The 16,532-nt window shown below is 37.2% G+C and overlaps 1 protein-coding gene across 4 annotated transcripts; it reads left to right on the forward strand.

The window, feature by feature from the left end:
- The first annotated feature begins 841 nt into the window (after nt 1-841).
- On the forward strand, nt 842-16,267 carry LOC140233600 (2-iminobutanoate/2-iminopropanoate deaminase-like). Of its 4 annotated transcripts, none has more exons than XM_072313692.1 (7): nt 842-977; nt 5,784-6,026; nt 8,385-8,490; nt 10,061-10,115; nt 10,724-10,792; nt 11,171-11,226; nt 14,381-16,267. In XM_072313692.1, the coding sequence occupies exons 2-7, from the start codon at nt 5,980-5,982 to the stop codon at nt 14,447-14,449; spliced, it is 402 nt and encodes a 133-aa protein (XP_072169793.1). In that variant the 5' UTR covers nt 842-977; nt 5,784-5,979; the 3' UTR covers nt 14,450-16,267. The 4 variants fall into 4 exon arrangements, with proteins under 4 accessions (XP_072169793.1, XP_072169792.1, XP_072169794.1 ...); XM_072313693.1 differs by lacking the exon at nt 842-977 and adding an exon at nt 1,292-1,343; XM_072313694.1 differs by lacking the exon at nt 842-977 and adding an exon at nt 4,663-4,747.
- Nucleotides 16,268-16,532: the final 265 nt, after the last annotated feature.

Here is a 16,532-nt window from a genome sequence, read left to right on the forward strand (position 1 = left end):
GTATAGCAGACATAATAAAAACGTTTAATTTGTAACGTCCATTGACGTTTTTAAAACGTTTAAAAAAAACCAACCAAAAACTATGCTTTGCGGTAAATGTTAAGTCCCAACTTTGACGTTGTATGTACGTTTTAAAAACGTCCATTTTATGCGAAGACGTACGGAACCTCAAAAAACGTTTAGGAAATTTACGTTCTGAAAACATGTGTTTGCTGGGACATTGTCATTGTTTTCAACATTTGAACCATTTTTTTTTTTTTGCCCGAGCTTGAGAAGATCGGACGTCATATGAAGTATGTCGAAATTAATAAAATATCACATTTCTTCTTCTTTTAATTTATTTTTTCCTCCTCAAATTTCAGCGGATGATTCGGATGATAGTACAGGAACCTCACCCTCCCTCATCCCCCATCCCTCTCCCGATTTACGTCCATGTTTATAATATATGGTACATGTACATGGTGAACATCATGATTTATGGTCAAATACAGTACAATTCGCATACATATAGGCGGGCCTACAAAAGTGAGAGTGCTTTCTTTTCCCGCACCCTCACTTTTACTGCTCACAATCAATGTATAGATTGTCACTTCAAAAAGTCAGCATCCTCAGACTCGTCGCGTCGGCTTCCCCAGAGGCGTATATTGCGTTTGACACGTGTGATACATGAGTACATGTTGCGCTGACGTTGACGTTTACATCATCACCCGATCGAGTGCTATACTGCCAGCTGGTCTAGCTGGTGTCTATACATTATCCCTCTGGCATCGCAATACACATTGTACCAATTTACTACAGTGTACACCAACAACGTTGTCGCGTCCCGCCCGCGTACGTTCGCGCAGCAGATTAGATCCCGTGAGCGAAGTCAAACGCTGGATTTTCAAAGTAAACTCCCGAACTCGGATGGTGATGGCTGGAATCGTACGAAGAATAGTACAGTGTACGACGTGTCCGCAGGCTATAGGGCCGTACAGGTTGGTGAATGAAAAGTCAGAGTAGAATGCCTTGAGTTGTACTACCGTAGTATGATGGTTTATAGATCTACCGAGTATGCCAGGTAAGGGGTATCCGGGTATCGAGCCCTAACGGTTAGGCCCTAACCGCACCAGCGACCCCAACACGTACTCTAGTCTCTACATCTACTGTGTGTGCGGTGTGTAGTAGACGTATAACGCATGTACATGTACGTAACAGTAACACATCAGCAATGTTCACTCAGCTCACAGTTACAGTTCAGTTGCATATGTGGTTACTAATGTTATAATATATAGCATTTACACATAAACACGTCATGTGAACATGTAGGGGAGAGTGGGGTGAAACGGGACGCGGGAGAAGAAGTACGGCTAAGTTTACTCCCATTATCTCAGAAAGTTTTGAAGTACAATGTACTGAACTAGAACTTGGACTAGATATAGAGTAAAGACAATTCACATTCAGCTTTCAAGTCTATACTATACTAGAGTGTTTAGGGCTCACATGGGTAAATAATTCCCCATGGCCATAGGGAATTATTGTAACGTTAGTCATTTTAACCTGCACTGTACATTAACACCTCCACACCTTGACCGAAAGATCGGTCTGTATCTGTCCGTCGGGGAATGTTCCGCGGAGACTGCGTCTGGCTTCACGGATCCCCTCCGTATACAAGAGGACAGCGTCAATGGCAAAATATAAAAGAGTCCTCCGGACAGACGGATCTTTCTGTCTACTCCACACCTAACTGCGACCAGCAGCCCCATACGCTATGCGTATGGGGCTGCTGATTGCAGTTACTCCACACCATGCCTGCCAACAGTATGACAATGCACCAAAGGTGGACTGTACTGAACAGGAAGAAGAAGAAGAAGAGGCCATAGAGACGTGTGTTAAAATTCAAAATTAAAAAAATTCTGTAAAATAGCTGGGAGAAATGAGGTGTTTTATTTTCACTAAGTAACCTGGATAAGTGAGCTACACCCGGCACCCTAGCTGTCATCCATCAAATTTCCAAGGCAGGTTCTTCGGCTCAAACTCTGTCCAAGGGTCCGCAAAGCCAGACTACGGTACGAGTTCTTTTTCACCTACGAGTTCTTTTCACCTAATCACCTAGAAAATCACCTAATTTTTGTACATCACCCAGTGAAATAGACATTACTCTATAGTCCCTTCAAATTCCATGAGAAAAGCTTTCATCTTCAAACCAAAATGCAGTTTGTAGAGGAGCTATTCAGTTGTATTAGGGATTTTAGGTGATTTTTTTCTAAATGGCATTAGGCCAGGAAATAGTGTAGAATGAAAGCCCTACTATTCCCATTCACAAATCTTTTTGAATTTTTCAAATCAGCCAAGCGATTGCAAAGATATAGGCATTTCAATGTCACAAGTCATGCCCATTATTTGACCAGGGGTCAAAGGTCAATCTTTGGTTAATTTGAACAATGCTTCAATGGCACCACCAGAGCGAGAACACAGAGAACTTGAATGCCTATAATTCCGTTACTGTTTGCCATATGACAATGAAACTTGCAGGATATGCTGACTGTGTCACAATTTTGTACTGTTTTTTAACTCTTTATGTGCCATGGTATAAACCCTCTGTGTGCCACATTATTCCGAGACACCAAAGTTGTCATGCTTTGGGAAAACATTCTGTTTTTCAAATCCATGTAACTTTTATACATTGCTGTTTAGCTGGACCTGTAGTGAACAAAGTTGTAGAGAAAATGCCAAACCTTGCTTTGAATTTTGATGTAAATTGTATGACAAATCTGTTTGAATTGCTTGTCTTTCAGATGACCAGGAACTACATAATTGTAAAAAGGCATGACTTTTGCATTGAAAAAAGTAGTGACAGAAACTTAGAATCTACACACAAATTCAGTGGGAAACACTGCTTGCTAGTCAAGCACCACATAAAATATAAGCTATATGTGAGAGGCACGAAATTGCGAGAAACTCTTTCATTATACTGTGGCCTTTGGCGATTTATCAATTGGTTTGGGCGGGTTTGTGCGTTTGAGCAGAATATGCGAAGTTGGCACGCCGTCAACTGAGTTGGTCGTGCGAGCGTGGCACAAAAAGAGTTAACAAATATTTTATATGTTTTATATTTTGAAAAATGAATATTAATATTCATAAAAATGCATACAAATGCTTGTTACAGAGTAATTAATCACAATAATGGAACAAAATTTGCATGATAGCTTCATAGAATATTTTCCAACAAGTCTACAATAATCTTTCATGATTATTGTTGATGTGTTACAAATATGAATATCAGTATTCATAAAAAACATTATAAAATGCACGTTAATTGGTAATGGTTCCCAATACCAGGAAAAAAAACCAAACAGTTTTATGAGCATTGCAAAAGTCAGCATACCCAGTGAATTCATTACAGTGGCTGGCAAGCTGCAATGTAATGTCAGACTGGTATTTAAATGAGGAATATTTATGGCAATTATGTCATGTATGGCGAAAGTTGGATCATGACATCATAGTTAGGCCAAAACATATCAAATATAGTGTACCATTCTGTAACAATGATATATCACTGTGAGGTCAAAATTGTGCAATGCCCCAAAGTGCTGGATTGTCAGTAAAATGATTTATGATGATACAACCATCTAAGGTGTGAAACAGCTTCACTGGGATTGTTTATTGGCCTGTCTCATCACAAAGTAGTGCATCTGATACCTTAATCTTGTCAAAAACTGTAAACCCACAAAAAATAGAAAAGACAGTAGTGCAAGAGTGGAACGATGAAACCATCAACAAACTCTAAACATGTTTTCAAATTACTGACTGGGATGTTCCCATCCAGGCCTAAGGTGACATCAATGAAATAGCTCACACATGTACAATTATGTGACCTTTTCTTAGAATCTCCACATACAAGTATCGTACAAAGTAACACTTGTTTATAATGTGATAGATCAACAGGTCTCCCAATAGCTGCCCATGGATTATGTAGTATTAGGATACATGAACCAAAGCCAAGCATTTTGGCTTTGGTGTGCACAGGAGATAACAACTGCTCAGAACCTTACGCCTGAATGTAAAATGGGAGATGGTGCTATTGGAAAAAACAAACAAACAAACAAACTCAGAAACATAGAAAAGATACAGAGTCATTTTCAAGCTAATAAGCCGAGGGAGGCATGGCAGTGCCTGTTGTCCATGAAAGATCATAATCCATGACGGTACCAAGCTTTTCATGATATTTACAACCCCCAAAGATAGCAGATGAACTCAACACAATTTATTGCCCATTTGATAACAGTGAATTCATTAATGCCAGTGAAGCACAAAATGATGAACTCCTTGATATATGCCCAATGAATCAGTGGAGATTTAGGAGAGAGATGTTTGCCTTCAATTCCAAAGTGTAAACCCCTGGAAAGCTACTGGGCCAGACAAAATCAGCAGAAAAATATTACGGCATTGTGCAAGAGATCTAACATCATCACTCTTTTGTATGTATGGTGCGCCCTTTGTTCGTATAGATTTTTTTTTTTTTTTTGTCTGCATTCAACACCATTTGACCTCATATACACACATGTAATTGTTGAAAAGTTGAAACAACTTGGAGTGAGAATGTCAATTATCCTTTCGATTGCAGATTTGATTTTTTTTTTTTAACACAGGCGGATTCAGTGAGTTCATGTGTGGGACACAATGAGCGAGCCTATTGTTACCAACACAAGCTCTCCTGCAATCAGCAGTGGCCTGATTGTCTGGTCTGGGCTGCTAAAAATTGATGGTGTGCAGCAAAACTGCCAAATGAGTTAACTTTTAATGGCTTGATTGGGCCACTAAGATACCATTACCAATGAAAAGAACTGCAAATAATTTTGGGTGCTTCAAATCTACTGAAGTGTCCACTATGTATTCGAGAATAAATGTATTCCTAGAATCTCAATTTGTTAAATATATCTATAAAAGTTTGGAGTCCAATATATTGCTACATCCATGAACTGTACAATAAATATTTTTTATTTGTTGAGAGACTCTTTATACCTCTTGCAAATTGTTTTATCATGTTGCAAAAATTGAAAAAAGGAATGTCAAAAATAGTGAATCAAACACTCTCTTATCCCAATAACCTTCATATATCATGGAGATTTTCATCAGAATTTAGCTTCAGGTTTCAGGTTTCCATACATGCCCTTGGTGTAGGGTGTAGCAATAAGAAGACCCCCCCCCCCAAAAAAAAAAAAAAAAAAAATAATAATAATAGAATAAAATAAAAAGAGTCAAATGTCACATTATTACTATAGATGGAATTGCCCCATTACAAACTGATGGGACTGTATGAGGATTTAGACCTATGCTTTGAAAATGAAGTACTTAACCTGATGTGACAATTAACTTCAGTGAAGGTTTGACATTTGATGTTACCAATTTTTGTTTTCATCCAGATTTCAAATTCACTTTTGTAGATGAAATTATGTATGAATAGATAGTGTTTGTTTGGAGATTTAAATGCTTTTTTTTCTTGTCTGTGAGGAACTTAAGTCATGTTTAGGAGTGTCTTGAATTACTTTAGTAATCTGACAGATGATATCAGTTATCAATGCCTATACACACACACTTTTAGCATTTTTTTTTATGTCACATGTATGTCACTTATTTAGTTTTTCCTCTTTGTCTTTAGATTTTTCTATTCAAATAGAAAAGACTGGTAATAGTTAGATAACGTGATACCTTTCCTAATATACATGTACATGTACAAATTGTAGCTTGCAAAGAGTGTTATTTGGATCACTCCATCTGTCTGTGTATTGTTCACTGTGCAGAGCTCTGTGAATTCCAACTCCACTGTGCAGAGACGAAGACAGGTGAAGAAAGCTATCCAGGGAAAGAGCCATTTCTATCATTCTGATTTAATCACTCTGATCTCTGAAAATCCTTCAAACAAGGAGCAAAAGAAAACAGTTGAACTATACACTGAAAGCAAGTCACTTGAAATATTTCTGACAAAGGAGACAGGAAATGGACAGGGAAAAGTCTGCTGCAGCTAAAGGGAAGCTTCCACTGAGGTAACCAGCAAAGCATAGAAAAGAAAGTCTTGTTGATAGCAATAACAGATCATTGCTTTATCAATGCCAGTCTGTGTAGAGTGGAGACAGGGTAGTGTTTGCTAACAACCAATACATGTACAAAATGTAGTAAACATTGAAGTATGTTTCTCATAGATTTTTTCCTTGTTTGCCATACAAATGCCCCACAAAATTCTTTAGAATTGCAAGCTAATCATCTACATTGTTTGAAGAGAAATTTGGACAAAGCTACCACTTTGTAGTCAGTCTGGATTGATGAATTTTTTTTTTTTTTTCAAGGAGTTCCAGATATGTGCAATGTACATGTATCTGCACTCAGAAACTATAGGCACCACATGGTAAAAGATACAGCCTAGCTGCTGCTCCCTTTGAAGGGTACCATCAGGCAAGGACTTTGTTTTCACTCTATGACTGATAAACCTACAGACATGGATATCGCCACTATTTTCATGTCAGAAATTCTGACTGACCTCACAAATGGCCAACATTTGTGCAGTTGTGTGCCAAATTTATGTTCTGTAATGCTTGAGGACATAACAGTTGTGTATTGCTGATCCTGCATGCACCCTGTTCATGGGGGGGGGGGGGGGGGGATCCAGGAATTCCATAAAGGGGAGGCGCCTTTACAAAATTAAGGGGGGGGGGGCAAGCGCATCCCAATTTTTTCTTTTTATTTCTTTTCTTTTAACAAAATAAAGAGGGGGCGCGCGCCAGGTACGCTCCCCTCTTGATCCCCCACTGCTGTTGATTGCAATCACTGAGCATTCATGCATTGACATGTACAGTACACTATGTATTAAACAGCTATGTGTATGCGCATACGTATGCATGCATGCAGCCAATGCTTAAAGGCATTGATATTTATAAACTTGTACAGCTTGAAATTCCCTGCGTTGCTGAAAGTATGAATGTAGGTAACTCACAAGTGATCACACCAACTTTTATATGAGTTTTCCCCCTTTTTTTTAACGTGTAAATTTTGGAAACAAGGTTGTGCAGTCCGTGAATTCACAGAGATTTGTACATCAGAAAATTATAAGATTTTGATATTAGTCATATCAATTTAGAATTGGTAATTCATTGTAATGAAGGGTTTTTCAAGCATTATATGGCATTTATGTTCATACTTGTAAAATCACAAGTTAAGCTTCATCAAGATTGTAGGGAGGCACTGAACTTTGTGTGTGTGTGTGTGTGATTTTGAGTGAAGTGTAAAACACATGGCCCTGTACAGTCAATGAGCATATTCTCTTGAATCATTCTCACGGAATATGAGTCAAATGATATTTCTGTACAGTACAAATGAGTTTGGGGCAAGCATAACCAATAGCATACCTCAATGAGTCCTAATTTGACATAACAAATATTCTTTTACACTATTTGAGATGACCTACTAACATTTAAATTGTTGAAGTTGTAGAAATAAATCACCAACTTAGTCAATATCTTGTTCTGTTCCTGTTGTTATCTGTTCAACTGATTTATTATCTACAGTATTTTAGCTCATCTGAGCTGAATGGCTCAAGTGAGCTATTGTGGTTGCTCAGTGTCCGCTTTGTATCATGCTTCGAGCGTAACTTTTTCAAATTTTCATCTTTTTCTTATTTTGCACTGTATACTAAATCAAATTGTAACAGACAGCAGTCCAATCAGGGCAGAGGAAATCAAGAAGCAAGAACTTAAAACTAGGAAGTAAATTTGTACAACCATAAATCCATGGTGCATGTATCATGTTTTTAAAAGACGATAGGCCTTATGTTACTATACATCACAAAACAATAGAAGGTTGCCATATTTTTCTGTTACTCCTCAAACTTGGATATTCATATCCCAATAAGATAAGTGTGATAAAGAATTTAACCTGTAGGACTTAAATCTATGTGCAACTGCTCTGAAGGGATGGTGATACACACCAACTTTGCATACTCAAAGACAACATTAAAGTCATAATGAGTTTGAAGTACATGTACTGCTTTGATTTGAAGTTGTATAGGGTTTTCATACACACTTTCATGTGCCTCCAGTGAGAAAAATGAAAGACAAACAAGGTCAGGCCATAAAAACAAGAATATTCATAAAGTTTAAAATCACAACTTTTGCTCAATTTTGTGCTCTCAAAATTAAATTTAGAAACAAGAACAGTTACTCTTTTAGAAAACACAGCAAATCTTCAATCAACATTTTTATAGTTGACACAGACATTTATAAAGAGTCTAGCAGGAAACTGACCTGTGCATTTTTTTTTTAATGTGTAAATAATTTTTGGTATAAAATTTCAAATGTAAATGTCTCACCATGTAGTAGAAGTGTTGCTCATTTTGTATCTTGTATTCACAGTCAAGCGGTCATTGCGGGCAACACCATGTACATATCTGGACAGCTTGGGTTGACCCCAGGCTCAAAGACAGTTGTTGATGGAGGAGTGGAGGCTCAGACAGAACAGGTATTACCTGGCTCTCTGATGGTACCATTTTGTATGTGCTTTTAAAGGGGCATTCCAGACGATTTTCATAATTTCATATCATGTGATACATAAATCGATAGTTCCATGTATAGATTTGTGGAATTTATTGAGGTTCTTGAGCAGAGAAACAATACTTTGAAAAACCTTAAACAAATTACACTGAACAGTGTCGATGACATAGGAGCCTCACATATTTCAGAAATGTGGCAGCGTGATTCCATTACAACACCACTTGCTTGCAAGTTCACCTGTGTATAATCTATGCATGCCTTCTTCTTTTGTTCTGCTTCCTTGAGCCCCAACTCATGCATTCTTATGATGAGGCTGCCATGTCATCATCCTTGTTCATTGCAATTTGTTATAAATTTCGAAAACATTCTTATCCTTCGTCCCAATCACTATAAATTCTGAAACTCTGTACCCCGTATAACTAATTTATAGTTGTTCAAATGTAAAAATCTGAAAATCATCCGGAGGTCCACTTATTTTGTTAGTACACTGTAGGCCTAGGTAAGAAAGGAAAGTACTGTATTGTGCTGGCATGAGATTGTACATTTCTTTACATAGTTGTGATGAAATACAGTCAACCTTGCTTAAGTCAACCTCGAATATAAAGTTGAATAGTCGCCTAAGTCATAGGTCTTTTGAAGCCCTCTTCTCTTTATATTCTAGTGATTTTTTTTATAGTCCCTCATAAGTTGAATTTTCTCTAAGTCAAAGCTATTTCTTAGTCCAAATAGATTCGACTTGGGCAAGGTTGACTATACATCGTATATGAAATGGAACATACTTCACAATATGTTTTAGTGTTTCTATGTGAAAGATAAAATGAGAAGTAATTAAACTTACAATTTGATGTTTGTTGTTGAGGTTATATAACACAAATTATTTTTGAATGAACCGTTTGTATGAAATTTTGGCCAACATGCTGGGATTGCTGGGATTGTAAGGATTGTTTAATGTTAGTGTTCAAGTATGACTTACTATGTGTGAGTAAGCCTGGTCTTCTGATAATGGTTTTACACAGAAAAAAAAAAAAATGCTTGTTTGCATATCTCAAATAGCCCTGACAGCTGTTACTAATTAGAAAGTGTTTATTGCTGTACCTGGGGGTGACATGTGGATCCATTTTACAAGAATTAGAATGATTGTAAAACAGTGATGTGTGTAAGTGGGAATCAATCCACATTCTGTCCCATTCATTTCGCCTTTTGTTATTTGACTTCATGTATTTTACTATTTACCAAAATATGTCTACATGATAACCAATGCACAATGAACTTTTCAACTTGGCCATAACCAACATATTACTTAGAGCATAGCCAAAGACAAAACGTGTTTGGTCATGGCAGAATTGCCGAGTTGCAGAAACTGTGTATACTGATTACTAATGCTATTGCTTCCCTAGTGAAAAAAACAAAATGTAGCATGTGATCCAAAGAGTTTACATAGCTTCCCATAGATGATCTAACACTTTCAAGCCTCACAGGATTGAAGATTTTCTTAAAATAAAGAAAACTCATTCTTATCATCTTTATTTCCCCCAAAGGCCTTGAAAAACATGGGAGAGATTCTGAAGAGCCAGGGAATAGACTTCAACAATGGTAATACTTCATCATCATTGTGCATTCATAACAAATGACAAGTGCAGTGTTTTACCTTCATGTGTCTTAGCTGGGTGACACTTAAATGTATGAAAGCCAGCAAAAACATTCTGAAAATATGTTTTTAAAATCATATAGGACTCTTTTGTGAAATGTCTTCATACAAGAAACTGAGAAAAATTTCTTGAGGCAAAAAGCGGTTACATGACAACTGTACAAGGACAGGAAAGATTTGTTTCACATGACTATGTAGGCACTTTTAGAAGTGTGCCAGAAGTGGCACTGCAGTACAAATATATAGTAGAAAGACTGCAGCAGTAAGGTAATATCATATTTATGTCTGTATAGAGAATAAAGAAGAAGAAATCATAATGTATATGAATATTTACTTTTATTTGCTTATGACAGAAAAAAAACCCTCAAAATCATGATGGCATTTGTATTTTTGAAAGTCAAGTTATTTCAAACCATATGACCACTTCAGTGTGTTCTGGAGTTCCAATACAGTGCAGAGGTGCAGAGGTATATTAATAGCTTTCATGATGTCATATTTTGCAACATTGGTGATATATTTTTTCTTTTCTTTTTTGTTGTTGTCTTAACTGTAGTTGTGAAGTGCACAGTCCTTATGGCTGATCTGAATGAGTTCCAGCGTATGAATGGTGTATATGCCAAATGTGAGTATACAATTCAGGGTACATGTATCACATCAAATCCAAGTATCTGGAGATGCTGTGCTCACAATTATGTTATTATGTATTGGCTCTACTTCCTTAAAATTGTTTTGTTTTATTAAAGTAATTCTCTCCAGGAATACATGGAAGGTGAACATGTGATATTCTTTGTGACGGCTTTCGGGTCTTGCTTCCTTTGGTATGCAGGTCCATCATTGGTACACTGTTTAGTGTTAAACCCCATAGTTGAAGAACCTGGGGAATACATGTATGTTTCTTTTGTGTAACAACAGATATACTGTATCTAGTTTGACAAGAGTGTTGACAAGAAATGTTGAGACAAGTCAATAACTTGTGCATTTGTTTTCATCTCTGTTGTAGTCTTCCCAACAAAGCATCCAGCCAGAGCAGCCTACCAAGTTGCACGTCTGCCTTTGGTAAGATGATTATGTTATTGCCAAGTTCTGTTAGGTCAGAGTGATGCATATAGCTTCCAGTTTAAGAACTGCATGGTTGGTCTTACATATATACTACAGTCAAACTTGTCTATAGAGGCCACCCAGGGGAGACGAAAAAAGTGGCCGTTATAGACAGGTGGCCACTATAGACAGGTTATCCAATTTCGTGTGCGTTGCCTACATGTACATGTATCATCGTTGTATACATCAATAAGTACTTACATGTATGTGTGTACGATGCACACGTGTGTTTCATGCATTGAACAATGCCGGTGTTTCTGAAGTTGTTGCACAGTAGCATGTGTACAGTCGTGAAGAAAGCTTAACTCTGTGACTGAATGAGTGGTGAATGCAGCGGTGGCGATCATTTAACGTTGCTCATGAATGACTGGTATGGCTACGAAGCAGAAAAAACACTGAATTACCGGCTTGGCTATGGCTCCATCGGGTCTGTGGCCGCCATAGACAGGTTAAAATCTACCGCGGGAAACAAAATTTGTGGCCGCTGGCCGCATTAGACAGGTGGCCGCTATACACAGGGTCTTTAACAGGGCTTTTCTCTCGGGGGGATTTTTCAGTGCCCGCTATAGACAGGTGGTCGCTATAGACAGGTGGCTGCTAAGGCAGGTTTGACTGTATATCGACAGTGTGTCCCCCCCCCCCAAAAAAAAAACAAAGCAAAAAAAAACAAAAACAAAACAAAACAAAACAAAAAATTACCAACAGATTTTCGCCTTGATGCCTTCCAATATGATTAAATTATTTTTGGGCTATTTCAGGATCTGAAAATATAACAACTTAGCAATATTTTGCAGAAAACCCCATTGAGTTTGGTTAAGTGGTCACAAAGAAATGTGAATTATTGTAAAGCATTTCATGGGTCTGATTCTTCCAAGTTTAGCACGTGGATGCTCTTTGAACTGCATATCAGTGTGGGAATGCAATGGACAAAACGTGGAGGGAAGGGATTCCTGACATGCTGTACAAAAGTCCTCTTTTCTCTTTGACAACCGAATCAAATCAGATGGGGTTTTCTGCAGCATGTGGGTATAGTTTCTTACCCTGAAATTGTATTTGGATTGATTCACTATTTTTGAAGTCATAGCGGAGGGCCCTGTTGTAATTTTTTATGCCTCCGCCACGAAGTGTCGCCGGAGGCATTATGTTTTTGGGTTGTCCGTCCGTCCGTAATGAATTTTGTGGACAGCGTAACTAAAAAACAGTTTAAGGTATCCTAGTGAGACCGGTTATGTATGTGCATGAGTGGACAAAGTTGTGCCTATCAACTTTTGGGGGCACATGCTCGAGGTCAAAGGTCAAAAGGTCAAGGTCAAATGTTCAAAATTGCACTATTTCCCCCATATCTATGCAATGCCTGGAGGTTTTTTTCTGGAAACTTGGTGTATACATGTAATACCAAATAAAGATTCTCCAGAGAGAGGTTCAAGTCATGAGGTCAAAGGTCAGAGGTCAAGTGAAAATATTAAAATTTCACTTTTTTCTCCATATCTTGGAAATGGTTCAAGCTATCTTCATGGAACTTTAGTACATATGCATGTACTGACTAGCAGTGATTATCAAGGAAATGTGGGGGGTCATGGGGTCAAAGGTCAAGGTCAACTCCACATAATTTCTCTTTTTCCCTCATATTTAAATGCAATACTTGCCAGGTTTTTCTTGAAACTTGATATATACATGTATAACCCAGTAGAGATTTTCTTGGGAAGTTTCTTGCCCAAAGGTCAAAGGTCAAGTGAAAGTGCTAAATTTCATTTCTTGGTCCATATCTCGAAAGTGACTCAAGGTATCATCATGAAACTTAATACATATATCTATGCATGTTCTACCTGACAGTGATTCTCTTGGGAATTTTAGGGTCATAGGGTCAAAGTTCCAGGGTCAAAGGCCAAGTTAAGATGCAAAAATTTTACCATTTGATAGTGAAATTACACTTTTTCTCCATACCTTGAAAGTTTAATCAATGCATAGACTTATAAAAAAAAGGGTCAAAAGTGAAGTAGAAATCCACAAATCCCCAAATACCTGCGCTCTTAGGCAGTATAGCCATCCATCCAATTAAACTTAGTTCAAGGAGAGTGAACATTCAACACGTTTGTGACAAACCTGTCATTTCAATATTTTGCCAATTATGTGAAACTCATCACACATTGCTAAGACGTTGTACTAGATAGACCTATTAGGAGAACCATGCATTAAGGAGGAGGCATACCAGTCGCCATAGCGACATTTCTAGTTTTGTTTTGTTTTTACATAAGGTACAAATATGAATACGTACTTGGAAAACCGAAATTTTTTTGTGCAAGCAACTTACTGGACTTTTGAAGAAGCCAAGATTCCCAAAAGAAAATGCTTGTGAAAGTGATTGTAGACACAGTGCATTCAATGCCAGTGGTAAAAGGTTATTCATGAAAGTTTCATGCTGCAAAAAAAAGGCCATTGTCTCCAATTTGCAAAGTTACATGCGTTCTTTGAATTTGGTTCTTTGAAGTCTAGTTTGACTGCAATAAATTGTCATGTCTGGGGTTTTTTTTTTTTCTCTCATTCACATAATGATAGGGAAACTGGAGATGATTAAGTGAAACATGTTTCATTGACTCATCACCATCTCATTTCACTCTTATAGAAGTTTGGAAAAGTTAAAGGCATGGCAATTGGAGTGAAAATCAGTGTGAAAGAATTTGATATATTTTTTTATTGAATTATATTCTCAATACCTCCATCCCAATGTAAGTGTAAATATTTTGAAATTCTACGCTTTTACAATGTTATTAAGAAATTATGTTCCAATTGGCCTATTTTTCTTTTCGGAACTCTCAAAGGCCTCCAAAACCTGATGTGATTATTGGATCCTTTGTTTCTGGATTTCAAGAAGTAAAGTGGAAAAAATTGCATATTTGTGAAGTTCAAGAGTCTAGAATATTTTAACATGCCCGCATCAGAAAATTCATGTGCGGAGACCTGTCATGCTTTCATGGTGGCAGGTTACGTATATGTCCATATCAGGAATTGCTGATTAGATTATAAGCTACAGTTTGAATAGGGAGCCAAAATTGAAGAATATTTGTACTGTCATGAAGTTTTTAACTTCCATGCTGTTTATTTCTTCCTACAGGATGCAGCTGTAGAGATTGAAGCTATTGCCGTCCTGGGCCACATTGTTGATGATGTCAGCCATCTTTAAGAGTCTCATTCCCCATCAAGAACTGCCATACATTGTTCCAACTTTTGTGCATCAATATATTAGTGTGTACAATGTTGTAAAAGCAATTTAATTTTCCTTTGTCTTAGCTCATGTAACGAATTAATGAAATATGAAATGCAGAGATATATTTAGGGAAAGATATCTACCTTGATACCTTAGAATTGTTAGAAGAGAAAATTATAGTTCTATTGTGTTGTAACTCATGTCTTTCTCTTTATAGTAGAATTAAAATACATTACACTCAATTTTTTTTTATGCCTTTGCCATGAAGTGTTGTCAGAAGCGTGTTTTTGGATTGTCCCTCCGTCCTGTTAATGGATTTTGTGGCATTATATGTACATGTACATATACATGAAGCCTGCTATGCGCATGTATGAGTGCACAAAGCTATGACTACATGTATTGACTTGAAGGTGCACATTCTGAAGGACAAAAGTCAAGGTCAAATTCTAAAATATCACATTTTTTTTCACCACAACTTAGAAATGGCTCAAAGTACTTTCTTGAAACTTAGTACGTACATCTATTGCCTGACAGTGATTCTTTTTGGATGTTTTTGGTCAAAGGACAAGGGGCAAAGGGCAGATTGAAGTCCTACAGTTACACTATTGAATGCTGGAATTATACTTTTTTTTCCCATACCTTTGAAATGACTGGATATTTAGAAATTGATAAACTTTGTACATTTATATATCATACATTTCCTTACTTTGTTAGGGAACGATTTAAGGTATTTGGTCAAAATGAAGAGAAAATGTGAGCATTTCACAATTTTCATTATTTTATCTCATAAAAAAAAAACAAACGTAGCCACGACAATTAATGTATATGTATTATGAGATACACGTATTGATTATTTGGATAAAGTTGTGGGCCATCTGTTCAAAGGTCAAGTGGTAATACAACTGTACACAAATTTCAGTAGTTCCTTCACCTTTCTGAAATGAAAGTGGAATCATCCTCATGATACTGAAAATGTAATCTGTTTTACCACAGTTTGTTATGTTTGGGACATAAATTAAAGATCAGGGTTTGATGGTCAAGGATGAAGTGTCAGTAGAATTTTGTAGAAAATTTGAAGAAAAAATTGTATCTCGACAGCACACATCAGCTCCAATCATCATGAAACTTGTTAAAACTACCAAATAACAATTGTTCCATCCAAATAAAACTTGGGTCAAGGAATGCGTCTATCGTATAACCACTCACAACATTTTGTGGTTGTGGCATGAAACCTTCAAACGTTTCATTCCACTTTCTTGCAAATCATGCGAAATTGTCATCTTATATGGTCAGTATGAACTTAAAAACCTATTGGGAGAATAATGCCATGTAGTGGAGAGCCCACCAGTCACCAAAATGATGGCTTGATCCGCAATGATAAAACAAAACCTTAACTATTACAGATAACAAACAAACACAGTGGAAATATACTTCTGCAGTTAGTTAATAATGCCTTTTACTGCCCCACACCAAGCAATCCCATGTTATCATGGAAAATTTAACAGACTGCACAGTAAAGCATACCTTCAAATTCTGATCCACATGGTTTTGTCATGCTGTCTAAGAGATTGTGATAATCAGGTTGGTACAAATGACATTATTTACTGCAGTTATGCCGAGGGTCAGCAAAAGAACAAAGAACAAAGAATCTATTTTTTGACCTGCGTGAATGAACAGACATTGTCTGATTAATAGAGTGATGATTATGTAGATGTTGATGACGTGAAATAATGCAATAAAGGAGGATTAGAGTCGGAGAAATGTCCGACATTAAACCTTGCATGATTTCAAGCACCCTCTATGTACACGTTCGTTGGCATGGTGTGACGATTAAAAATTTATGTGCTTGTGTTTTTAATTTCATTTACCTAAAGAGGAGAGAGATCGAAATCAATCTGTTTTTATATAAGAAGGGCCTATTGAAAATACAGTGCAATGCAGTAATTTTTGTGTTGTCATACACTAGCAGGGGCTGCGGAAGGGTGGGGGGGGGGGGGGCTGCAACCCTTTCTCCACAACACTTTTATTGGCTTGTCCTCCCCCCCCCCATCTTTAAAAA

The sequence above is a fragment of the Diadema setosum genome, chromosome 10, assembly GCF_964275005.1.
Source record: "Diadema setosum chromosome 10, eeDiaSeto1, whole genome shotgun sequence".
NCBI lineage: Eukaryota > Metazoa > Echinodermata > Echinoidea > Diadematoida > Diadematidae > Diadema > Diadema setosum.

Excerpts from the sequence above, each read along its gene's own strand:
- LOC140233600 (XM_072313691.1), top strand. The coding sequence starts at position 907 with ATGGTGATGGCTGGAATCGTACGAAGAATAGTACAGTGTACGACGTGT. Across the intron at positions 10,116-10,723 it reads GGGAATAGACTTCAACAATG|TTGTGAAGTGCACAGTCCTT; the intron begins GTAATACTTCAT and ends TCTTAACTGTAG. Across the intron at positions 11,227-14,380 it reads AAGTTGCACGTCTGCCTTTG|GATGCAGCTGTAGAGATTGA; the intron begins GTAAGATGATTA and ends TTCTTCCTACAG.